General features: G+C 32.8%; 1 protein-coding gene across 1 annotated transcript; it reads right to left on the bottom strand.

Moving 5' to 3' along the window:
* Window positions 1–313: 313 nt before the first annotated feature.
* On the bottom strand, window positions 314–20,404 carry LOC144841392 (hyalin-like). Its single transcript, XM_078697715.1, has 21 exons — window positions 20,263–20,404; window positions 16,881–17,147; window positions 14,755–15,003; window positions 13,697–13,942; window positions 11,567–11,821; window positions 10,956–11,195; window positions 9,542–9,796; window positions 8,525–8,770; window positions 7,805–8,053; window positions 7,200–7,442; window positions 6,715–6,960; window positions 5,873–6,115; window positions 5,036–5,278; window positions 4,414–4,656; window positions 3,047–3,292; window positions 2,403–2,654; window positions 1,715–1,960; window positions 1,301–1,546; window positions 771–1,013; window positions 363–517; window positions 314–325 (listed from the first exon to the last, which is right to left on the bottom strand). The coding sequence occupies exons 1-21, from the start codon at window positions 20,324–20,326 to the stop codon at window positions 314–316; spliced, it is 4,689 nt and encodes a 1,562-aa protein (XP_078553841.1). The 5' UTR covers window positions 20,327–20,404.
* Window positions 20,405–25,222: the final 4,818 nt, after the last annotated feature.

Below are 25,222 nucleotides of genomic sequence, written 5' to 3' on the forward strand. Positions count from 1 at the left end.
CCACCAGATGTGCTCAAAGCGCCTGAAGTGGTTACAATTTGACAGCCATATATTTTGGAGCTTTTTATTCTTTAGTTTGGTTTCTTAATTCCTTTGAGACACAAAACATTCGCAACTAAAGTTACTTGGTATTATGAAAAGGTTCATCTGGATCTCTTATTATTATAGGATTTTCTTTGTTGGATTATCAAAAAAGAAATGATATAGAATTTGTATTGTTGTTATTCACCTTCTACAATTATGTAAAAGCTACACTCGTCTGTATTTCCAGATGTATCGGTTGCTGTTAAATCGTAGCCGTGGATTCCAATGTTTAACATGTCATCTACAGTTACTGCACCGGAAGAATTTGTTGTTCGTACTCGCGCTCCTGTCATGGCATCTAATGTAGTAACAGTTGGTGGATATCCATCGTTGTCTGAAGCAGTGTACATGTACACCACGTCAGCGTAGGCCAGGCCAGGTTCAGTAGAATATGTAGCATTAGATGGACAAAATACAACGGGTTCTTCTTCATCTAAATAAATGTAAAAATACATATTATTGTGGTGAAATAGTGTAGGCCTATTATATTAATTCTTCTGTCTTCTAAGGATTTGGTCATCCTGAATGTGATGTTGTCTGTATTGTATTAAAAAAATCTAGGCCTATGTTATTATAGAATAATTTACAAGTTTTGGGTTCGCATCTGTTTTCACTCTCCTAATCTCTATCGTTTGTAGACTGAGTTGTTATACTCCAACCATCAGGAATATAAATACATATTTTACCTATTATTGTTACACTGAATGCACAAGTTGCAACGTTTTCAGCGCCATCAGTAAAAGTATATACCACTTCTGTTATTCCTACAAAAAATGTATCGCCACTGTCATGTGTATTCGTTGTTGTGAAGTTTCCGCTATTATCCGTGACGTTGGGCGGATTCCAGTAAATGGTGTTGTAAGCCATAAAATCAAGTGAAGTAACGTTTACATCTTCGGGACAAAAATTTACTTGTGGAGCTTGATTATCTGAATATAGAATGAAATATTAAGTGTTAAGACAAAACATTTATGGCTAACATAGTACAGTAATTGTACTTCTAGCCGTCTTCATTATTGAGAACATCTTTGATTTCAGTTGAGATGTGTATGAAGAAATATTAACGGCATTTTGCCTGCACATTATTTGGGGGAAATGTATTTCGTTAGGTATTGTGTATTACAGGTAGGCCTAAGTACAGGATATACTTTCCATTTACAGGTGGGATTGCGAGATACTAAATCTACTGAAGTCTAAATGTAAACTTTTTATTTACCATTTACAGTAATTGTGAAAGAGCATGAAGCCTGGTTGTCAGATTGGTCGGTAAAATTGTACATAATGTCGTGGTCACCAATTTCTAAATTTACTGGTGGATCGCCGTGAGATGATGTCACGGTGACGTCATCAAATGAATTGTCTTCATAAGTTGGTGGTTGCCAAGTAGCAGAAGCGTAGTTTTCGCCTGGTGACGTATTCAAAATAATGTCATCTAAACAGTTAACCGTCGGTGGCTCCAAATCTACGCAAGAAAGTTTTATAATTTTAGCGGTTCACAAGTGTACGAGATTGCCATAAATTGTAATCATCAAGGCGTCGATAGTAATGTAATGTAGCAATTCCAAGGAAATATAACAATTATATACCGAATATAATGACCGTGTGCACAATGTAAAATGGAAAAACATACCAAGAATTGTAACGGTGAAATTGCATGTTGCCATATTCCCAGAATCGTCTTCTACCCTATAAACAACAGTTGTAACACCGATGAAAAACTCATCACCACTGCTGTGAGTCGAGTCTGAAGTTAAAACGTCGTTAGTATTATCACTATAGGTCGGTTCGTCCCACATGATCGTTGTTGAATTTATTGATAAATCTGTGCTGTTCACTCTACCAGTTGGACAGTTCATAATTTCCGGAGATTCCGTATCTATATAAAAAAAAACAATAGTTATAATATACAATATTTATATACAATGGTGCTCCTCAACTGGTTACCAGTATTAGTTATTTAAGAACCACAATGCATATTTAAATATGGTCAATTTCATATTCTTTTTATTGTTATTATTTATACCTTTAAAACCATACAATTATAAACAAATTCCATAATTTCAGTTTATATAACTTCTATAATCCACACACTGTATCCCCCAAAAGCATTATGTTATTCCACATGAAACTACAATGTTTATTTAAAAGCAACCCAACATCTTTGATTATTTATTTCACATTTGTTTATCTGTTGATATAAAGTTTGCGGTACATCACGTGTATTAGTTCCGAAAAGAACTATTGAGTTTCTCGACGTTTCGATCAATATGCTTTGATCGACCCCAGGAGTGAGAATGTTGTTTGTTTATCATTATTACCGATAATATAAATGACAAATGTGCAAGTGGCAGAGTTTCCAGATTCATCGGTGGCAATATACGACAAGGTCCTAGGACTTCCTAAGGTAAAGGTTCCACCAGACGGCGGATCTCCATCTCCTTGCACTACTATAACAACTCCACTATTGTCTGTTGCGGTGGCGTCATCCCATACTACTTGTGTACCGGTGGACCCTTCTTCGGCTGGTAGTGTTTGGTTGGCAGGACAAGAAATTATTGGGTCTTCATTATCTAAAATCAGAATAAAAAACTTTTTTCATCAGAATAATTATTGAATGACAGGAATTCGATTGACACACACCAACAGAATTTATAAATATAACAAAGATCATGATCAAGAAACTAATTTAACAGAAACTTATTTCAACATTCAACATAACTTGACTGAACGATAGAAAAAATGGAGTAAACAAAAGATCAAGTAGAGTCTGACATAAGATGGTAACCATGAATATAACGCCTCGCAAGTCTACTCCAATGTCATATACATTACAATATAAAGCGTTTTTGGTGGCCGTGATTAAAAATCTTCCCACCAGCTGGCTGGCTGAACTTATTTTCTGAATTATTATTAAGATATTAGTATAATTCTAGCAAATGCAAGCGTTTTCCAAAACGTTTACCTGTAACATTGACGTAGAAAATACAACTAACACTGTTGCCAGATGTATCGGTACCATTCACAACCACTTGTGTAATTCCAATTCTGAAGTCAGATGGTGATGGTATGTTTTCAGAGACAGTAACATTCATGCCTGAATTATCATTGAATGTGATGTCTGGGTATGTTACGTTGATAGCGGTCGTCATATTTTCACTAGCAGCTACATGAAGATCTTCTGTACAATTTGTTGTTGGAGACTCATGATCTAAAACATAAGTAGTTTTGAAACTGTTAATTTATGTGTATTGTTTTAAAATAACGAATATAGACTCTTTTTTTAAATAGGTTAGTTACAATCAACGTGTATTGAATATCATTTTTTGTGAATAAAGACAAATGTTTTTGAGTTTGGCTGTATTACTCTCACAATTTTGTTGACATATACTTATTTTTTCGCCATGCAAATCTTTAAAATACTCACAAGTGTACTTTGCGTAATATAGGCCAATTTTGTTTGTTTTTTGTTACTATTCTTGTAGCCGTCTTCTTCTCAAGACACGTGGCCGTCATTGACAGATACTTAGTATCAGTTGTCTTTACTGCTGGTGTACTACTGCTGGTCTACGTTTATACCATGCCATACACTTTTATTTAATTTTTTTTTTTTTTTTTATTTATAAAACATTGAGAATAAGAGCTACGTTATGTATTAAAATATTTATATTGTACAGAAATATGTAATAATAATAGTAGCATAGAAAAATATAAGAAAATTAACGAAAACAATTACAAAATATGGAATATAAAATAGGCCTATGTGAAAAAATATGAAATGTTGAATTTTTGCAAAATTTTAAATGTTATACCGCTGATTTATCAAAATTGAATGACAAAAACATTAGAGAATAACAAAATAATGTAATAATAATGAAAATAATATGAAGATGTTACGATTATGATGACATTAATGTGAATAAAAACGGTTTTACGCCACAAAAGAGAAAACAAAGTAAATTCCGCAAAATCAACAAAATAATGTTTATGTAGATTATTTATTTAGGCCTATCACTTATGGTGATCTGATAATAAAATAGAATAATTATTCTCAATTACTCTGTGTTTGGTTTATCTAATGTTCTGGATTGTTAGTATTTAGGCCTATATTTTGTATATAGGCCTAGTACTTTAATTTAATTGATATTTGATATTGATTGTTATTTATTTTATTTCATTTCATGCATGACACACAAAAGTAAAATTTTAACATTGTGAAACAAAGAAATGAAACAGGGACAACCACAAAACAAGCATAACAGCTTTTACAACTAGTGGTGCCCTAAAAAATGTTTTCTAAAAAGAGAAAAAATAGGGAAAAACTATACAAACCTTCAACAGTCCCATAAAAGCTACAAGTAGCAGAGTTGCCTGATGGATCAACCGCTTCAAACACAAAAATATGCGTACCAATTTGTAATTGAGAACCTGACATTGGAGACACGGTGTCGATTACTGGCATAACTCCCGAGTTATCATTACTGGTTAAATTATAATCAAATACTGCGTATGACTGGCCAACATCAGTTGAAATGTGGAAGTTAGGTGGACAAGTTATAGTTGGTGGCTGGTCATCTAATTTTGAAATAAGTTTACATAAAACAATTTATTAATTTCGAATGTTTAAGAACCACCTTAAATGTTGCTCACTACCCCAAAACCTCAATCTAAATCACTGAATCAACTAATAATAACAATTTGCTATAGAAAACACCAGTAAAAGCTACCATGCATACAAAATTTGTTAGTGTATTCATATAATATCGTATGCATGAACATATATTTTGATAATAAAGAAAGCAAAGAGTACAAATTATAAGTATGAATAGAAAGTTATCATCGCGAGTGAAAAGTCCATAGAGATTTAAGGCAGCTAATATAATTATATCTCATGATTTTTTAAATTACGTTTGATTATCAGAATAAGAAAAGTTATATATATGTAGATACTAACCTATAACTTGAACATAAAAGCTACATTGAGCGGTATTTCCTGAACTGTCGATTGCTTCGATCGAAAATTCATGAACACCAATTGTTAATTGAGAACCAGATACAGGAGCTGATGTGTTAATTAATGGCATTAAATCATCATTATCATCAGCACTTACGTTGTATACAACAACTCCATAAGGCTGATCAGGTTCTGTAGTAACATTGAAGTTAGATGGACAGTTTAGCGACGGCGGCTGGTCATCTAAAATATTAAAAGCAATTTCATAAATGATAACGGGCTTAACTGTCTGCTTTGTTTATCTAGTTTGTTTTGGATAAAAGAATAAATGACCACAGCCGATTTCAATTTTAAAAAGCGGCAAAAACTTACGATAACTCAGTCATAATCATTGTGGCCCTACGAATCCGGTTTTAAAGTCAATAACTACTTAATTGGAATCGACTTATTTTTCACGTTTAAAGACGACAAAGTTTATCGCAGAATATAAGTATTTATTTTTACATAAAATAAAATATTTTTTATTAGGTCGAAAAAACTTACGTACAATAGTTACAGTATGTGTTATTAATTTCAATCATAACCAGCAGTTTAAAGACGAAAAAAGTTATAGCAATAGGACCATATAGTATTTATTTTTACGTAAAATGTAGTTTGTGACCTTAAATTAAGTAAAAAACGTAGGTCTAGTGTCTTTAATCAATCGTACAATAGTTATAAGTTATTAACTTTAACCATCACTAACAGTTTAAAGACGAAAAAAGTTATAGCAATAGGACCAGATAGTATTTATTTTTACGTAAAATGTAATTTGTGGCCTTAAATTAAGTAAATTACCTGTTATTGTTACAGTAAATACACAAGTTGCAACGTTTTGAGAGGCATCTGTGAAGTTATACGTCACTTCTGTAGTTCCTATATAAAATTCATCGCCGGGTTCATGTGTGCTCATCGTTTGAACGTATCCACTATTATCCGTTGCGTTAGGCGGTGTCCAGGAACTGGTGTTGTAAGCCAAGTCTGGTAAGGTAAAGTCTGTGATGTCTCCGGGACAAAACATTACTTGTGGATCTTCGTAATCTGAATGTGGAATGAATGTTTAGTAATATATTAAAGGCAAAAGAAGCAAAACAAAATGTATGTTGATCATAGATTCAAATAATAATAATAATAATCCATCTATTTAGTTTCCTGTTTTTTCAACGAAAACACTCGTGTATAATAGGCTTCTTGACTGTATTCTGTCATTTAATATACTGTTTTTGGCAGACAGAAATGGACGTATCATCGAGATAGGCGCTTTCACATCTTGTTATGCTATCAAAATAATGTGTTATGTATAATAGGCCTACGTACTGTAATATTATTGCGTTTCCATTTTAATAATAATAATAATAACTGGTACTTGATATAGCGCATTATGCTGAAAGCCTCAATGCGCTTTACAAAGACAGAAAATTTAGAAAAATTACAAATTAAAAAGGTGGGTTTTGAGGAGAGATTTGAAGACACTGGTGGAAGTAGCCTGACGGATTTAAATAGGCAACGCATTCCATATAGAAACGGATGCCGAAGAAAATGAACGATTTCCATACAATTTTACAGGAGAAAAGAATTTTTTGGATCGCGATAGTGTACTTAGTATTTTACATTTAAAAAATTCAAATCTTTGAATTTACCATTTACAGTAAATGTGAAAGAGCAGGAAGCCTGGTTGCCAGATTTGTCGGTAAAATTATACATTATCACATGATCACCAATTTCTAAATCTACTGGTAGAATGGGGTGAGATGATGTCACGCTGACCTCATCAAATGAATTATCTTCATAAATCGGTAGTTGCCAACTTGCACTAACTGAGTTGGCGCCATTTGGTGTTGCACCTGTTATATCTTGTGGACAGGTGAACGTTGGAGCCTCCATATCTTTGAAAGAAATATGACAGAGAATAAAAGCTTCAACATTTAAAGTTTTAAAGTGAGAAAATTAGTGCTTCTTATTTTGTATTTTATTATAATTTATTCATCTGCTCTTGATAATTTTCCCATGATGGTTTAGAAACATCGATCATTTTAAAGTTATAAAATAAACGTCATTTTATTCGTAACATTAACATTATACAAATTATGTGACAAATATGAAAGTAAATCATGGAAAAACTTACCAAGAATTGTAACGGTAAAGTTACAATTTGCCATATTTCCCGATTCGTCTTCTATCATATAATATACTGTTGTAACACCGATGTAAAATGTGTCGCCACTACTGTGCGAACTAGAATTTGAAGTGCTTCCACTATTATCGTTAAATGTTGGTTCATCCCACGTGATTGTTGTCGAATTTATTGATGGATCTGTGTTGTTGACAATGTCAATTGGGCAGTTTGCTATCATCGGAGATTCCATATCTAAAACAATACAAATACTTATTAGTTTGGTTCCCACTAGAACGCAACGTAACGCAACCTGTACGCAACGTAAGAAAATTGTGGATGGATTCGATAATTGTGTTTGCCCCCGCCTGCGTGAAATCAAACCTGCGATGTGTGCAGCACTGTTTCGTCGTCGGTTCCCACTTGTGATTACGCAATAAATTACTTTGCGTCGATACGTCGCTGCGTTGCGTTCTAGTGGGAACCACGCTTTACACTAACATCAGATAAGGCCAATTCAGTTTTTAGAAGTCGTCACTTTCAAAGTCACTCCTTTTCTGTTTCATAGTAGTAAAGCAATTCGGATAAGTCGTCAAAATACAATACGGTTTTCTTACCCAAAACCTGAATGACAAATGTGCAACTTGCTTCGTTACCAGAGCCATCCTGTGCTGTATATGTCAGTGTCACGGGGTCACCGATTAGAAACGTAGATCCAGACGCCATCAGGTCTACTAAAGTAACACTCACTTGACCGCTATTATCTGTGGCGTTTGGTGTGGACCAGTTAACTTGTGTTCCCATTGAACCCATATCGGCTACAACAGTTTGGTTTTCAGGACAGATAATCTCTGGGTTTTCGTTATCTATAATAATAATGTATTAATATTTTGACTAAATGATATTTCAGAGTTTACATAGCTATGGAACAGAATATGTTATCATTTTTACTTTCTACCTTTCAAAATTCACAACGGTGAACTAAGATTGCTAACATTTTAAAGTAAACGAATAAATGAATTTAATTCGTCTATTGGGCATGAAGATGCTATTGGAGTTGTAGTTTGGTGGTTAACGTGCTTGCCTTCCAATCCCAGTCCGGGGTTCAATCCTGATCTAGTGCCAGGGTTGTAACTCACGACTCTTTCAACTCCACTCCCTGAGCCTCAAATGAGACTTAGTTTATAAGCACGATAAATTGTAAAGTTGGTTTGTGCTCGTTGTTGGATGCGTATGAAATAAAGAAAAATACATTCATAGAAGTGAGAAAACTGTATCCGAAGAATCTATCAAGTTTTTTTGTTGTAGATTTATTATGTTATATTATAACAACTAACCTTCAACAGTTATCGTATATTGACAGGTAGCAACGTTTCCATACGCGTCAGTTCCATTCACCTCTATAACCGTTTGTCCAATGGGCAAGTCGTAAGGCGGCTTCATGCTCAGTGTTGTATCAACATTTAAACCTGAATTATCTTCAAATACAATGAATGGATAGGGTACTGATTGGGCTATAGCTAAACCCAAAGTAGTGTTGGCGGTATAATCATTCGTACAATTTGTCTCTGGTGCTTCTTCATCTGAAATCGAAAGTATTTAATTGTTATTTTACTGATTATTGATTTTCACCTTTCAAACTAATTCTTCGTAATTACCTCCGCCAAGGAGGTTATGTTTTCACCCCTGTATGTTTGTGTGTTTGTGTGTATGTTTGTGTGTGTGTTTGTGTGTGTGTTTGTGTGTCTGTGAACAGCCTGGAGGCCACAGTTTTTATCCGATTCTCACCAAATTTGGCAACAATGATCTATGCCCCAAAAGCTCGGACGAGTTCGAATTTAAGGGGAAAAGGTCATAGGTCAAGGTCACAACTAACAAAAAACTATTTTACTGCCCAGAGACCACAGTTTTTATCCGATTCTCACCAAACTTAGCCACAATGATCAATGACACATCATATAATTGTGGTTAAATTTTGAAGGGTCAGGGTCAAAGATCAAGGTCCACAAAAAACTAAAAAAAAAGAAATAAAAAAAAAAAAAAAAAAAAAAAACCTCAGTGGGACTTGAACCAGCGATCTCAACTGTGAGAGGCTGGATACATAACCATTACACCACACTGTCATCCACAACTTTGTAGTGTGCAGTTATATTTACACTTAGAACTAAGGAAAAAAAAGGAAAAAAATATTTTATGTAGGGGAATTTTACAGTAGGCGGAGGTTTGTACTCTCGGAGTACCCTCTAGTTGTTTGTATTTCTATAATCGCAATCTGATCTGAATCAGAATGGTTATGCCATTTTTTATTGTATAGACCTGTTTATTCATAAAGATGTTGTTAAATAAATAAATACCAATAACTGTAACTGCAAAACTGCAGATGGCTGTATTTGAACTGCTGTCGGCTAAAGTTAAACTGACAGTATGTGGAGAGTCCATGAGGCTAAACGAGCTTCCATTTGAGTGAGTTTCCGTAGTCACTGCAACTGCTTCCCCAGAATTATCAATTGCTGTTGGTTGTTGCCAAGTTGCAATTCCAAAACTTTCACCAGCTTCAGTGTTTATTGTAATATTTCCTGGGCAGAATGTAATGTTTGGAGCTTCGTTATCTGAAAAAACAAAGATATTACAATACAATTTCATTTATCGTTTATCCCACTACAAATAGGCCTTAGGTTTAAAAATAATATTGCAATTGTGTGTAGGGTGTAACTATTCACTGTTTCTCGACAAGCTTCAATAATAATTTTATGTAATATAACACAAGTATTATTACGTAATAATAGTATCAAGAGTTTTTCTCTCTTTTGACCTGAACCAACACTTTTATTCATTCATTCAACAAGATTAATACAATTAATCAGTAAGTTTTCTTTAGTGGTTGTAAATCTAATCTTCACACCATTGTTATTCAATATAATCTTTTTTTCGTAATTTTCCTACGTCTTTTAACCTCAATATTATTATTTTTTTTATTCTCATTTTAGGCAAATTGCCAAGGATAACTACAAGTGAATTCATTCACTATCCTTCTCAAAGGTGGCAATCTGTTCACAAGACAAACATATACACAAGATGCTCTACATAAACAAAGACTTATTACAAGTCTTTGGGAGTGGAGTTGCAAATTGTCATGAGACAGTGACGTAACGGCTATGAGCGCTAACTGGCTAAAAACATAGGCCTACGTATATAAAACAAATTTAAAAACCATGCATTCATAACATTGTTAAACATCAAGAGTTTAATACAATTCTAATTCATCATCTTAAACGCTATTCGTCATTAGACATTGTGCGTCTCACTTGTGTTCGTCGTTTTTGAGCAAGCATGTATATAGTTCCGCATGTGAACAGTTTTTTTTTTTTTTTTATGTTTGTCATCTTAAACGCTATTCGTCATTAGACATTGTGAGTCTCACTTGTGTTCGTCGTTTTTGAGCAAGCATGTATTATAGTTCCGCATGTGAACAGTTTTTTTTTTTTTTTTATGTTTGTCATCTTAAACGCTATTCGTCATTAGACATTGTGCGTCTCACTTGTGTTCGTCGTTTTTGAGCAAGCATGTATATAGTTCCGCATGTGAACAGTTTTGTTTTTTTTTTATGTTTGTCATCTTAAACGCTATTCGTCATTAGACATTGTGCGTCTCACTTGTGTTCGTCGTTTTTGAGCAAGCATGTATATAGTTCCGCATGTGAACAGTTTTGTTTCTTTTTTTATGTTTGTCATGTTGGTGTTCTAATTAGTGATTACGAAATATACAAACCTAAAACTGTCACATAAAAATTGCATTGTGCTGAATTGTCCGATTGATCCGTTGCTGTTATAGTAAAACTGGTAACTCCGATGCCTAATTGACTCCCCGTCGCTGGGTCAGAGGTCGTGATGTTTGGGAATCCGTCATTATCAGTTGCGCTTACATTGTACTCAACGATTGCGTAATTCTCTCCAGATTCAGCGTAGATTGTAAAGTTTGTTGAACAAGTTATTATAGGATCTTCATCGTCTATTAAGAAAATAATATAATTATTGCATTTACAAAATGGTAGGCTTACGTTGTTTTTGATAAAAAGAAAAATATGGACAAAATGTTAATATATACATCTTGAAAAAGAGAGGGAGGGGGTTAGATTTTAGATAAGGATGCTTCAAGGGCGCGATCGAAATAGCACATCAAACTATCTCCTCAAATTATAACTTAGAAGTCATAAATAATGAGCGAAATTGAATTAGTAAATCTTGAATATTACATAAAGAACATAATTGTAATAGTTACGCCAGATTTAAGTTTTTTTAGGTATAAATATGGTTTGTATTTTCTTCTGTAATTGTAGACTTATAACTAATATAAAATAAATAATAATAACATATACTAACCGTTAACAATGATATTGAATATACACTGTGACGTCCTTGCCACAACGTCTACAGCTATAAAACGTAACTGAGTTGTTCCAATATAAAATCTCTCTCCAGTCGTTGAATAATCTGTAACTGCCTGGGTGAGGGAGGTTAGCTGTACGTCATCAGTGACCTCTGGCAACGTCCAGTTTACAACTGAATAGTTTGCCCCAGGAAGTGTAGACACAACCGTATCGTTTGGGCACAAAGTGAATTCTGGGGGTTCAATGTCTGTTAAAAGAAAAACAACAACAAAAAAACAATTACTTGCTGTTGAAATTAAATCTCAACCATACAGTGACCGCATGACATTTATGAAACTGCCATCATTAGCATTTCGAAGAAAGAGGTCCTGCTGCTTACAGACTTTTAGAATGATACAAAAGTATGATCATGTTTAATCCGGGTGTTTTTTTTAATTAGCACATCTACTGTAACTAGAGGCCACAGTTTTAAAATTAAAAAAGTTCATTGTAAATAAATATCTGCAGTAAATGATTTGAATACTAGCTTGCCATATATATAGTAAATGCATCCTCTACAAATAATTTTAAAACCAATCTTGAAACACATTGGAAAACCCACAACCTAAAGTTTGAGCCATATAATCAAGATGTTCAAAGAGGGACTCACAAACCTTAACAGGTTTATAGTCTAAAGGTCAACTTAGGTAAATCAAGGTAAAATTTTCATTTTACACCTGTAGACCTACATTTTGCTATTTTATTACTTAACAAAATAGAATTTTGTGAAGTATTACCGTACTATTTGCTTTGTTTGTTTGTTGGCACGATGCGCCTACAATGTTCAAGTTATTATTCTGAATATTTCGGTGTAAGAAGGTATAAAACATTCAAGATTATCGGTTCATTAGTAACTTCACAAAGAAAAATGTGTATACTTTTAACATGGGCCGAAAAATCAACATGCGCCCTCTGCGACAATATTTTACCAATTACTTCACTCAGTTTCTGAGTGCTTTCATTTTATTTTATTTATCTCTTACTCTTATTAATTAAAACTATTCGATATTGTTTCTGATTTGTTTGCGTATGAACATAGCTTAGTTATGTCAGGGACGAGCGTAATCACACTTTTGTTGAAAATTACAATAGTTAGCCTTGTTCTAGCAAATAAAGAATTATTTTATTTCACCAATAGCAAATATAAAAAACTACTAACAAAAATAAAGAACAAAAAAAAATAGAGTTTAAAAATCCACATGATGTGTTTAATAAAAGCCGAAATGAATCATTGGCAAAAGTGGCAAATCAAAGTGGAAATGAATCTAAAATATTACAATTAACATACATAACAATAGAAATCTATAATAATTATTAATTAAAACTCAATATACAGGTAGTTAAACATAATAAAAAACTGTTTTATGTTTTTGTTTAAAGATGTATTGTCCCCCAAAATCATGAAAAATAAAGATTTTTAAAATCGGACTTTGAATAGGCTATTTTGCAGTTTTAATGAAGTTGTTCACTTCCATAGGAAAAAAAACGGGGGAAAAAATTATTTCACCTATAAAAAGACAAAATAAACAGTTAAATTACCCAAAAACTCATTGTCTTCCAGACAATTTGACCATTTTTGGATTTAAATTACATTTTTCTCAGGTAAATAAATTTTTTTCAGACCCAATAACTATTATGTGACATTAAAATAACATATTCAACAAAAAAATTAAAAAAAATATTTTGTTAGGGGGACAATATATCTTTAATTATACTGTAAGTATATTGTTAAAACATTGTTGAAATTGTAACAATCATGACAACCACTTAGTTAAATTGAATTGAATCAAAATTCTGAACTTTTATAAAAATATAAAGCATTAAAGCCAGTTTTTTCACTAGGCGGCCCAATATTCGTACGAATCGAGAATTCCTGAGTGGAAAACAAGTTTTTAAAGTCCATCAATAAAAAGGCAAAATTTATATTTATTAAATGTGAACTAAAGTTCTGTCTATAATATCAAATTTATGTGACAAAAAAATGTACCCATATATGGACATGATGATGTCATATCACTACCATATTCGGGAACATCACGCTTTTTTTGTCAGTGTGACAGTGGAGACAGAGCTTAAGTCATACCTTGTAAAACGGTAATATTGAATGAGCATGTTCCGTTATTTCCAGATGGATCAGTCGCTGTGTACACTACCTCTGTGTTACCAATATTAAACGTTTGGCCGGAACTGTGCGTACTATCAACATTAACAACATCGTCATTATCTGTAAAAATTGGTTCACTCCAAATACTTGAAGCCGATGATTCAGCGTCGCTTATTATTTCAGTCATGCTTTCTGGACAGTTAGATGTTTGCGGACTTTCCTCATCTGTATATTTTAAAATTAGACTGTATCAATACTGTATTCACATAAAATAAGACTGTATCAATCTTGTATTCACATAATACATTGACTTTCTTAATGTTATTTTGACCTGAAACTTATTTTTAATAATTTCGTAAACGGGACTGATTTATTTAAAACATTAGTTATATTTTGTTTTTTTCGAATTGCATTGCTGAAACATTGTTGGATCTTTGGATAATTTTTTTTTTGTTTTTTGTTTTTTTTTTGTGTCCATATTTTTAAAAAAAAATGTCTTTATTTATTAGGCATCAACAATTGGAAAGACTCAAATTGTAACTTTAATGTTTGGTTAGTAACTATCCGATGGTCTTAGAAACTGCCCTCTAGAGTTGCTGTTAAGAAAGGAATTTATATAAAATCAGTTTTATTAATTAACGCACACTGTAAGGATTTATGATAGGCCTATTGTATTTTATAAATGATGTTGTTATTATTATGGAACTTTTGATTTGCTTTTGACTTTTATAAATTATGCATTACGCCATTTTTCCCAAATTCATCGTCGTTCATTTACGGAACTCGACACAATTAGGTCTGACGCCATGATATTGCCAAACCAAACTCAGTGAAGCATGCCACCGCAAATCGAAAGCTCCTTAAGCTTGATTCTCATTTGACGTAAGCCGTAACGTAAGCGAATTGACCAATCACAAACGACAGTTCGAATAATCCATCGCTTTGATTGGTCAATTCGCATGGGTTGCGGCTCATGTCCTTGCGTTGCGTCCTAGTGGGAACCAAGCTTTAATATGCCAGGCTGGTCGTTTGTTTACCTCGAACGGTAACATTAAAAGCACACACAGCAGCATTTGAAGCACTGTCGGTGTAAGTGATAACAACTTCAGTAGTTCCAATTGCAAACATATCTCCTGGTTCGTGAGTTGCCGTCTCGGATGGTATCGTACCAGAGTTGTCTGTAGCAGATGTCGCAGTCCATGTCACTGCCATGTCATTTTCACCCTCGGCTGTTAGTTCCATTATTTCAGTCATAGGACAATTCATAATTACAGGTGCTTCATTGTCTAGAATAAAATAAATTGTCAATACATTTTGTTCCTTCGTAGCAAACCACCACATGTATGTACATCATCGTGTCGTCGTCATCGTCATCGTTATTATTATTATTATCATCATCATCATCATTATCATTATCGTCATCATCAGCATTATCATCATCTTCATCATCATCGTCGTCGTCATCATCATCATTATTATCATCATCTTCATCATTATCATACACCATCATACACCATCATACATCATCGTCATTATCATCATCATCATACATCATCATCATACATCATTATCATTATCATCATTATCATTATCATCACCATACATCATCCTCGTCGTCATCATTATCATCATTATCATCATCATCAATATTATTATTATCTTCATTATCATCATCATCGTCGTCGTCGTCATCATTATCATCATTATCAACATCATCATAATTATTATCTTCATCATCGTCATCATCAATATTATCATCATCATCAGTATTAGTATCTTCATCATCATCATCATCAATATTGTCATCATTAATATTATCATCATCAAAGATCAGCCATCTATCCAATTAATGATAATTGAACAACTGAAGATAAGAATATCTATCAATTATTTAATTAATTATGTGTAAAGTTTGGTCTGACTAATGTTCTGTGAATCCACTGGTACGTGGTATACATGAATTAATAACATTGATATAATCAAATGGATTGAGGTAGAGCATGGAGTAATAATTACTTCATGGGTAGAGCCGCTTCCTCTTGTGACGTCAGTGATAGCATTTTGGGAGTTAACTTGTTATGCCCAGTAATAGTAGACCTTCATTTTAATATTTGCTACTCTTTTTAAATACATGTCTAATTCAATTGTTTTGATATACAAAGTTTCTGTGGGTTGGAAGTACCATTGGATAAGTATTAATCGGTTCAGTGAACTGTATTCTAGTAATAACAATTGGCACACCCATAGATAAATAAGTTACGGTACGACGACAAGAATTCCACATTGTCGTCATTAACCATTGAACTGGATAACGATTAACGTATTTTAGTGAATGCTTCTCAATAAGCTGTTGTTATTGTTACTATTACACTGGAATTTTGCAATCCCAATATATGTCATCAGAAAATATTACATCGAAAATATAAAGAAGATTTTAAAATATACAATAAAATAGATCAGCTTTGACTCGCATTAAAATTGATACGGTTGTGTTTTTAGTCGCGTGCAAACGCGACTCTAAGCTCACTCTCTCGGTCGGTTGGTCGGTAAACACTAACTCAAATTTGCGCACGCGAATGCAGCCATGTATATGGCCTTGTTACGTCGCACGTCAACTTTAATATTGGTTATTTTCATGTCATTAAAATTGTAAACGCTAAAAAATACACCCGAACGTCAACTTATAATGAATGTTTATGAGTGTAATGGTACAAATAATGGCAAGAGGTGAATGATGAAGGTTATATTTCAACGAGGCGAAGCACCATTATACGAATATAAAACTCAGATTGTATAAAAGGTAGGCCTAGGTCTACATTTGATTCACATTGAAACAGTAACATTTATTTGTTTTTTTTTCTTTGTAAATATATGTTTATATTAAATATTACATGGGTTTATAAAATAATGGTCTATAAAAAGAAATTTTCAAACAAAAAAAAGAAAAAGTACTACTGTATTGAACGCCCGTTCAATAGTGCGTACTATTGCACGCCACAATCGTTCAAGTAAATGACAGGAATTTATTTAGATGTTATATAATATTGGTTATCTTCATGTCATTTAAATTTAAAATAAAATACACCCGAACATCGTCGTCGTCGTTTATCGACTTGGTCGCCGAGCAATATTACAACCAAACACCCCGTGATGTGTCTCATACCTGTTACCGTTATGGTGAATTCACAAACTCCGGTCAGTGGTGGATTTTCGTCATCTGTTGCGTGATACCTTACATTGGTTGTTCCTATATCAAAACTGGATATCATTACAGATGAAGGCGTTGTATCGTACAGTATAACTATGACGAGTTGGTCGGTTGGTGTTTCATCGGTAACTGTAGGCTCCGTCCAATTGGCTGTGCCTGTGGACGTTCCATCATCAGTATTAATGTTTATGTCTGGTGGACAATTATTCCATACCGGTGTAGCTATAAAAGAAAATGTTTTGATTATTTCTCCTATTTTATCAATATGCCAACTTAGTGTCTCTATGTAGGCGGTTACCTGAACCAGTACCAGTTGTTACCATTACCTAAAGTACCTATACATGACTATCATTTCATAACTACCAATGTTTAGTTACTGTGCTAACCATGAGTTATTTCAGAATTGTGTCATTAACATTTTTTATTTATTTATTTATTTCGGTATAAACATATAATACAAAAGCATCAAAAGCTGAAAGCATTGTATGTACATATTAAAAATATAAAACATTAAAACATTATGGGCAGCACACACAAGGAAAAAAGCAAAAACAAAAATCATATAAAAATACCATTAAACAAACTATAGACAATTGTGAGATCCTATTGCACAAAAAGGTATTTAATTGTTTGTTTCAAGCTTTAGTCTGCTCTGTGCTTATTATAATTTACAAACTTTCAAGCGTAGGCCTATAATATACAAGTTTATTTTGTAGTTTTAATCAAGTTAATCACTTTCGTAGAAGAAAAAAAACCTGAAAAAATAAAGTTTTCACTTGTCAAAATGACAAAATAAATGGTTAAATTCAACCAAAAACCCATTGGCTAGCAGCCAATTTGACTATTTTTTTAGGTAAATACATTTTTTTCGTTCTAGTTTTTGGTCAAAGTGAATATACTATTATGTGACATTAAAAAATAAAAAATATTTGTTTATAGGTTAAAATATACCTTTAAGCTCTGTCTACACTATCAAACTGGTTTACCATAAAGTGTGATGTGCCCAAATATGGTAGTGATATGCTTAAATATAGAAATGACGAATTAGACCTATTTTACTTTTTTTGGGAGATGGCAGGGGGTTAAATAATTTAATTCATTAACTATTGAATTTTATTCCTGCTTTCATTTACAGTACTGGTACTGCATATTTAAACATGCGAGCCAAAAAAAATATTATCTAGTGTAATATTAATGAAATGTTCACGGATGAGCTCTCATGGCATTTGCTCTACCGTCACGTAAGGGTCACTAGTATCGTAGTATTCCAACACTCTCAGAAACCTTGGAATAACAAAGGTACGCAAAGACCGAAAATAATTAATTTGATTGTTAGGAAGTTCAAGAATTGATAAAACGACTAAAAGATTAACTCTCTCCTGCACTTAAAAGTAGGCGATTTAATTTTTAAGTAACACAGAATATATTACTAACTTTTATAAGTAATTCAAATTGTGAACAATATTAAAAATCATGTATCGCAAGGAGTGAATAATCATTTATTTGGACTTCCACCTTTTTTTAATTCCTGGTTATTAATTAAGGATAGGCCTACCCTTACCCCACCACACCCCAAGTCGACCCCCATTTCACCACACCCACATCACCACACCCACACCTTACCCCCTGGGCGGTTTTCAAATGTAGTTTAAAATCTTGTCAGTACAACGGTTAATTTACAATTGTGCACTTTGTTCGCTAATCTCTGTCTACACTATCAAACTTTATGTGACCAAAAAACGTTATGTGTCAAATATGGTAATGATAGTGATAATGACATCATCATGTCAATATATGAGCACATCACATTTTTTGTCACATAATGTTTGATAGTGTAGACAGAGCTTTACTCAATTGTCTTCTACTGTACGTATCCAGAAACCCATGATATCAAGATAACCGCAATTAGGACTAGATGTTTTAAAAACTTTAAGAAATATCCGCCCTGAGGCCGGAATCTTTGCTACTCATTTGTATTTGCATTTTTTTAAATAAAAATTATGCTTGTATTCCTTCATAATTATGGAGTTTTAATGTATGAAGAATGCACAATAAACGTAACGAGAGTGATGCAACAGACTCAAGACATTATTTTCTTGCAAGTGCCTACTTTTTTCCAACCTACAATTACGCTGATTGCAAAGTTATTGATTTTTTTATTGTATTATTACACTAGGGCAATTTTGAAATGTCCTTGCATTGTTGTGTTAGATAGTGGTAACTCATTTTATAATATTATTCATTTTGATATGATTAGGTATTATAAAATAGAAAATAGAGAATGCATTGATGCATAGCAATATTTTTATAGAATAAAATAGTTATGTTGGGAGAATTTGAAAACATATGAAACAGATATAGGCCTACATTTTGGGAAAACGTTTTTACAATTTTACAAACAATTATTTTCTTCTTTTTTTTTTTTTGTATGAGTAAACACAAAAATCAAACATGATGATGTCATCACTACCATATTTGGGCACATCACGCTTTTCTTATTAAACTAGTTTAATAATGTAGACAAACCTTTACATTTGTTTTAAAGCCTTTCTTACTGTATTGAATTAGCTGTTCTTCCGATATTTGCAATCGTACTTTTATATAAAGAATAAATATGTAGGAGTGGAATGAACATATTTCTCCATTCAACGGATACAAGTTGTTTTATAATACATAATGTGGGTGGCAAAATACACTAAGAATATAAACGATGAAAAGAAACGAGTAGGGAGTTTCCAAATAACGCTGAATAGAGACTTAAATGTACGTAGCAATATCTATATGTTTGCATATAATACAGAATTGTTACTTAAGCATTCCTCTAAGTCCGGCAGCCGGACTCTTTGGATTTTTTTTTCATTTTTCAATATAGGACTAGATAATGGGGAAAAGACACCACCATAAGAGACATGTTTTACGCGTGCGTTGAAATTCTGTACCATCCGATGTAGATCGCCTTTCACATACGCGTGTCTGTCTCTTCGTGCGTAATATTATTGGCAACAATAATCATGATTGTTCCTCACTTAATATACCTTCAAATACAATTATCTTTTAACGAATTCCGAGTTAGGCCTATTATAAAGAAACGTTCTCTTCTATAAAGAATTCGTATTTTCTCCATGACGACAGAATTCTTAATTTTTATTCGAATTCGGGAAGCGATATATACCGTATACTGTATCCCAATTGTAATTGTAATTTTGTTACTCTCCATATAACCGAATCTAACAAAATCAGATAGCATGTACTGTCGGCTTATGATCAATAAATTAAGGACAAAGAAGGTTTGAAAGCTAAGAATATGGAGCTAATTAAATTAAAATAATACACTTACCCCCATAAACGTTAGAGACTTGACAAATTGACAATATCAGTATTATTCTCCTCCATTGTAACATGTTGTTTGTTGGCCAACACGCTGTCTTAAATCTTCATTGGGCCAATAATGAAGCTCCTTAAATTTTTCGTTCTTACAGAATCGCCTACCAATGTCAGAATAACCAACAAATATGTCAAGGTATATCATTTTTTAATTATTCATTGAAGGAACAACCCAGTTACACTTCATGGCATAGCATTGTAACAATTCTAATGGTGGATTTAACCAAGGACTAATTAAATACCGAACAATTGTATTTTAAAACACTATTATAAAATGGGATGCGTTGATGGATATTATTTACCTTTATTCTAAAGAACGTGATTGTTATAAGTTATGTATATACATATCCGAGCTAGGTTAAGTTAAATTTGGTCCGTCATTGACCATCTCTTAATCGCGAGATAATATTTGTATTGACCGTTACAAACGTGGTCACTTTCCGTATCGTGACGATGTTCGAACAGAACGTAAACATTGTTTTTGGATTGGGTCTAAACAACCTGGGTTGCAAATTAAAAAACTTTCTTAAATTCACCTTATATGATATAATATGATTATACCCCGTTCCTACATCCACAAAATAGACAATTGTGTTCCAGCTATATCAAAATGTTAATAATATCAAGCATAGCATTCGCAATTAAGAATAGTTTTGTTTTATTAATTGTACAACAAGAGGACTGTAGAGATGTACCTATGCATGTGGTATCGCCCTCTCTGATTGTAACCACGCAGATAGCATTGTCAGTTACCTCAATATGATAATCCCAGAGGTTACAGTAATAAAATGTAGATAGGTTTAAAGCGAACATTTGGGAACTATTCATTATTCCATAGAGATATTATAATGATTATTCTAACATGTTTATAATATGAAGCTCTGTCTTCTACACCACCAAACATTATGTGACAACAAACATCTAATGTGCCCATACATGGACATAATGGTGTCATATCACTACCATATTTCGAAATATTAATATCCTACTCTATTTGGGCACATCACACTTTTTTGTTAAACTAGTTGTGTAGACAGAGCTTTCATATATGGACATGATTATGTAATATTACTACCTTATTTTTTGTCACATAAAGTTTGATAGTGTAGTTAGAGGTTTAGATATGAAAAATACAACACGCGAGACGCGCGCGTGAATTTATAGCTATTATCAAAGATCTTATATAAGATCTTTACTATTATCAGAGTTTGAACACACGCGTCAACATTTTACGTCACAAAATACGTCACGCAAGCTTAAATTATCGTAATATATTAGGCCTAGGGTAGGCCTATCATCTCCCACACACACGCACTACAATGAGTTATTTTGTCGGCAGTATGTTTCTTTTATGAAAAACTAATCGAGCAAGTATTATTCTAACAAAAGACAATTGATTGCATGTAATTCAACCATTTTGAACAAGAATTACCTTTTGTATATGGTATACATTCATTGTTATGTTTTCAAAAGACTTTTTAATGTTATACACTGAAACAGCCCTCTTGATTTCAGCTGTCAGCTGCGTTTTGTAATGTAGGCTAACATTTTACTCCAACCTTCACGTCAATAACCCTCAGTTTTTTCTCTTACTCCCAAATCTTGCTACCCTTGTTCCTATCCTTATATCTACATCCTAATCAATCATGCATTTCAATAATTATAGTGCCTTATTTATACATATTGTATACAGGTATTAGAAAATAAGTTATAGTTATAAAGTAGTGTATAAAGATATGTCATTCGTTATTATAGTGTCCGTATTGTTTTTTTAAGTTGTATATTTATACGGTCGAGTTATCAGCCTAATATATTATCATCCGTGCACCTTTTCAACATTAATAAAAGAAAGGAAGACCGTCGTTCCCCGCAGAATCACACAACGTTACATAGTTAACTGACTAGAGTTAAATTACTGCATCAACTAAAGTTGAATTACTGCGTCAACTGAAGTTAAATTACTGCATCAATTGAAGTTAAATTACTGCATCAATTGAAGTTGAATTACTGCGTCAACTGAAGTTAAATTACTGCGTCAACTGAAGTAAAATCACTACATCAATTGAAATTGAATTACTGCGTCAACTGAAGTTGAATTACTGCATTAACTGAAGTTGAATTACTGCATCAACTGAAGTTGAATTACTGCATCAACTGAAGTTGAATTACTGCATCAACTGAAGTTAAATTAACGCATCAATTGAAGTTGAATTACTGCGTCAACTGAAGTTAAATTACTGCGTCAACTGAAGTTAAATCACTGCATCAATAGAAGTTGAATTACTGCGTCAACTGAAGTTGAATTACTGCATCAACTGAAGTTGAATCACTGCATCAAATTGAAGTTGAATTACTGCACTAACTGAACTTCCATTACTACTGTAGCCTATATAACAACTGAGTTCACACATTGCAATGAGGAAAAAGAAAGCCCAACAAAATAGTTTTTAAATATAGGCCCTAACTATGTAAAACTTAATGTAATTAACCAAATCATAAAACAAAGAAAGATAAAACTACACAGTGTATGAAATCGTTTCTATACTCTTCTTTCAAAAGATACTATAGTATTCCGTATGTACTATGCATTGTGAATTGTTATATGTTTTTATCTGTAAAGTTTTAACCATTATATATAATATCACTGTATTCAGCTGGATGAACCCTCATTAAATATCGAATACAATCGGGGAACTAAAGGCTTGCCACTATTGTGTTCATTACAGTAAAGATATATAGATACGATATATATATTGATATTGATTCGTCTATTTGTTATTTAAATATTTTTATATAGTTTATTTTATATCATTGTTGTTACTTTGGGAGTACGGAACCTGAACTCTTGTTATAGTGATTAGGTTCACTTTTAGGTTCCTGCCTACTCCCTTAGTTTCTGTGTTTTTGTTTGTTTGTAACTGGTTTTTGGCAATAAATAATAATAATAATAATAATATAAGTTCTCAGAGAATGTATTATAACACTAGTATTTCACTATAAAATTACACTATGTGATAATGTTCAACCATCTTTAATACAGAACTCATTTATTAGTCTCCAATTCAGTCGTTACATTGCTAATATGATATATTACAATAAGTAGGCCTACATGTTATTCGTTTTATATACCTCCATGGTTATTAAATAAAAGAAAAACTAAATTATACGATTGGTAATCAGGCAGAAACTTGCCATTATTCCGACGTCTTTGTGGTGATAAATAATGTGTGACTAATTTTTATATATTTTTCCTTATATACTTTAAATTAAATAGCTGGATTCAACAAAGAAGAAAGTATATAATAATTTCCTTATAAATGTTAACGTATACCTGTCACGTCTATGATTTTCTACTCTGTCCCATTTCGTGTTTGTTCTTTGTTTCTTTGTATTTTGACACTTTTAAACTATTCAAAAGCAGGTCCTACTGAAAAGAATGAATAAATGTTTTGAATGTTCAATCTTATCTGTTGAATGTTACGTTAAAGCTCTGTCTACACTATCAAATTGTATGTGAAAATAAAATGCGATGTGCCCATATATGAACATGATGATGTCATATCACTACCATATTTGGGCACATCACACTAGTTTGATAGTGTAGACAGAGCTTTATAAATGTTAATGTATACAATTGTCATGATTTTCTTCTGTCCCTTTTCCCTGTTTGATATTTGTTTCCTTGTATTTTGACACTTTTAAACTATTCAAAAGCAGGTGCTACTGAAAAGAATGAATAAATGTTTTGAATTTTTAATCTGTTGAATCTTACGTTACAGCTCTGTCTACAATATCAAACTTTATGTGACAAAAAAAATGTGATGTGCCCATATATGGACATGATGATGTCATATCACTACCATATTTGGGCACATTACACTTTTTTTGTCAAACTAGTTTGATAGTGTAGACTGAAATACAGTATATCATATTATGTGTTTTGGTTTAATGGATTCAGGCTAAATTTGTGTTACATAATACTACTAAAGTACTACATAAGCACAAAAGACAGCAGTGTACAATAATACGAACGATGAGCTGATATGTAGACGTGATGACAGTAAAATAATAATGACAATTAGAGAATCAATACTATGACGTCATTATATATATATCGATCCAGTATCAAGCGCAAAAAATCAATCCAGTTTCTATTGTAATATTGATAAATAATATAATTGTGTATTGTATATAAAAGTGTATATACCTGTCGGTCATTTTGTGTCCTTCACTAGGTGTTGAGGTTTACAAAAATCGTTTTACAGAAATAATACTACAGGGGTCAAAGCAGAATGTCAAAGCAATATATTTGTGAAGCCTATAATTATATGCACACTTACATTGTAATATCACTGTGGTAATTTAGAAATTCTCTGTTTTTTTCTCTTTAAAAAAGATGGGGTATGCAGATACCTTTACTCTTAAAGTAAAGTCCTTTACTTAGCTACTATTTTATTTTCTACTATGATTCCATACAAAATAGTGTTAGTTGAAAATAGCATATATGTTTTCTGTTGGTGCGTGTGAGAGGACTGAGCGCCCGTGGGGTACAGTGGCGGATCCAGGATTTTGGAGGATTAATTGTTGAACTTAATCTATGTCCTGTCTTTTGCATTGTGATTTGAAATTTAGGGGGTGGCTGGGCCCCTTTAATTCCGCCAGAGTTCGGTACGAAATAATATGAATAGACCTAATAATGAACACTTCTAATGTGCTTAGCCATGTACGTCGATAAAGACCAAAGCAACATCTAACTTCATTTAATAACACAGCATTCTTTTATAGTGAACTATTTCCAGACAACCAATCACAAGGTGTTTCATCGTGCACGTTCCCACAATGCCTCGGAACTGTTACGTCAGTGGGGCATGAGAACCAAGAGATTATTTGTATAATAAATGCTTTCAATGAGG

This window comes from Antedon bifida, chromosome 4 (assembly GCF_963402885.1).
Source record: "Antedon bifida chromosome 4, ecAntBifi1.1, whole genome shotgun sequence".
NCBI classification, from domain to species: Eukaryota; Metazoa; Echinodermata; class Crinoidea; order Comatulida; family Antedonidae; genus Antedon; species Antedon bifida.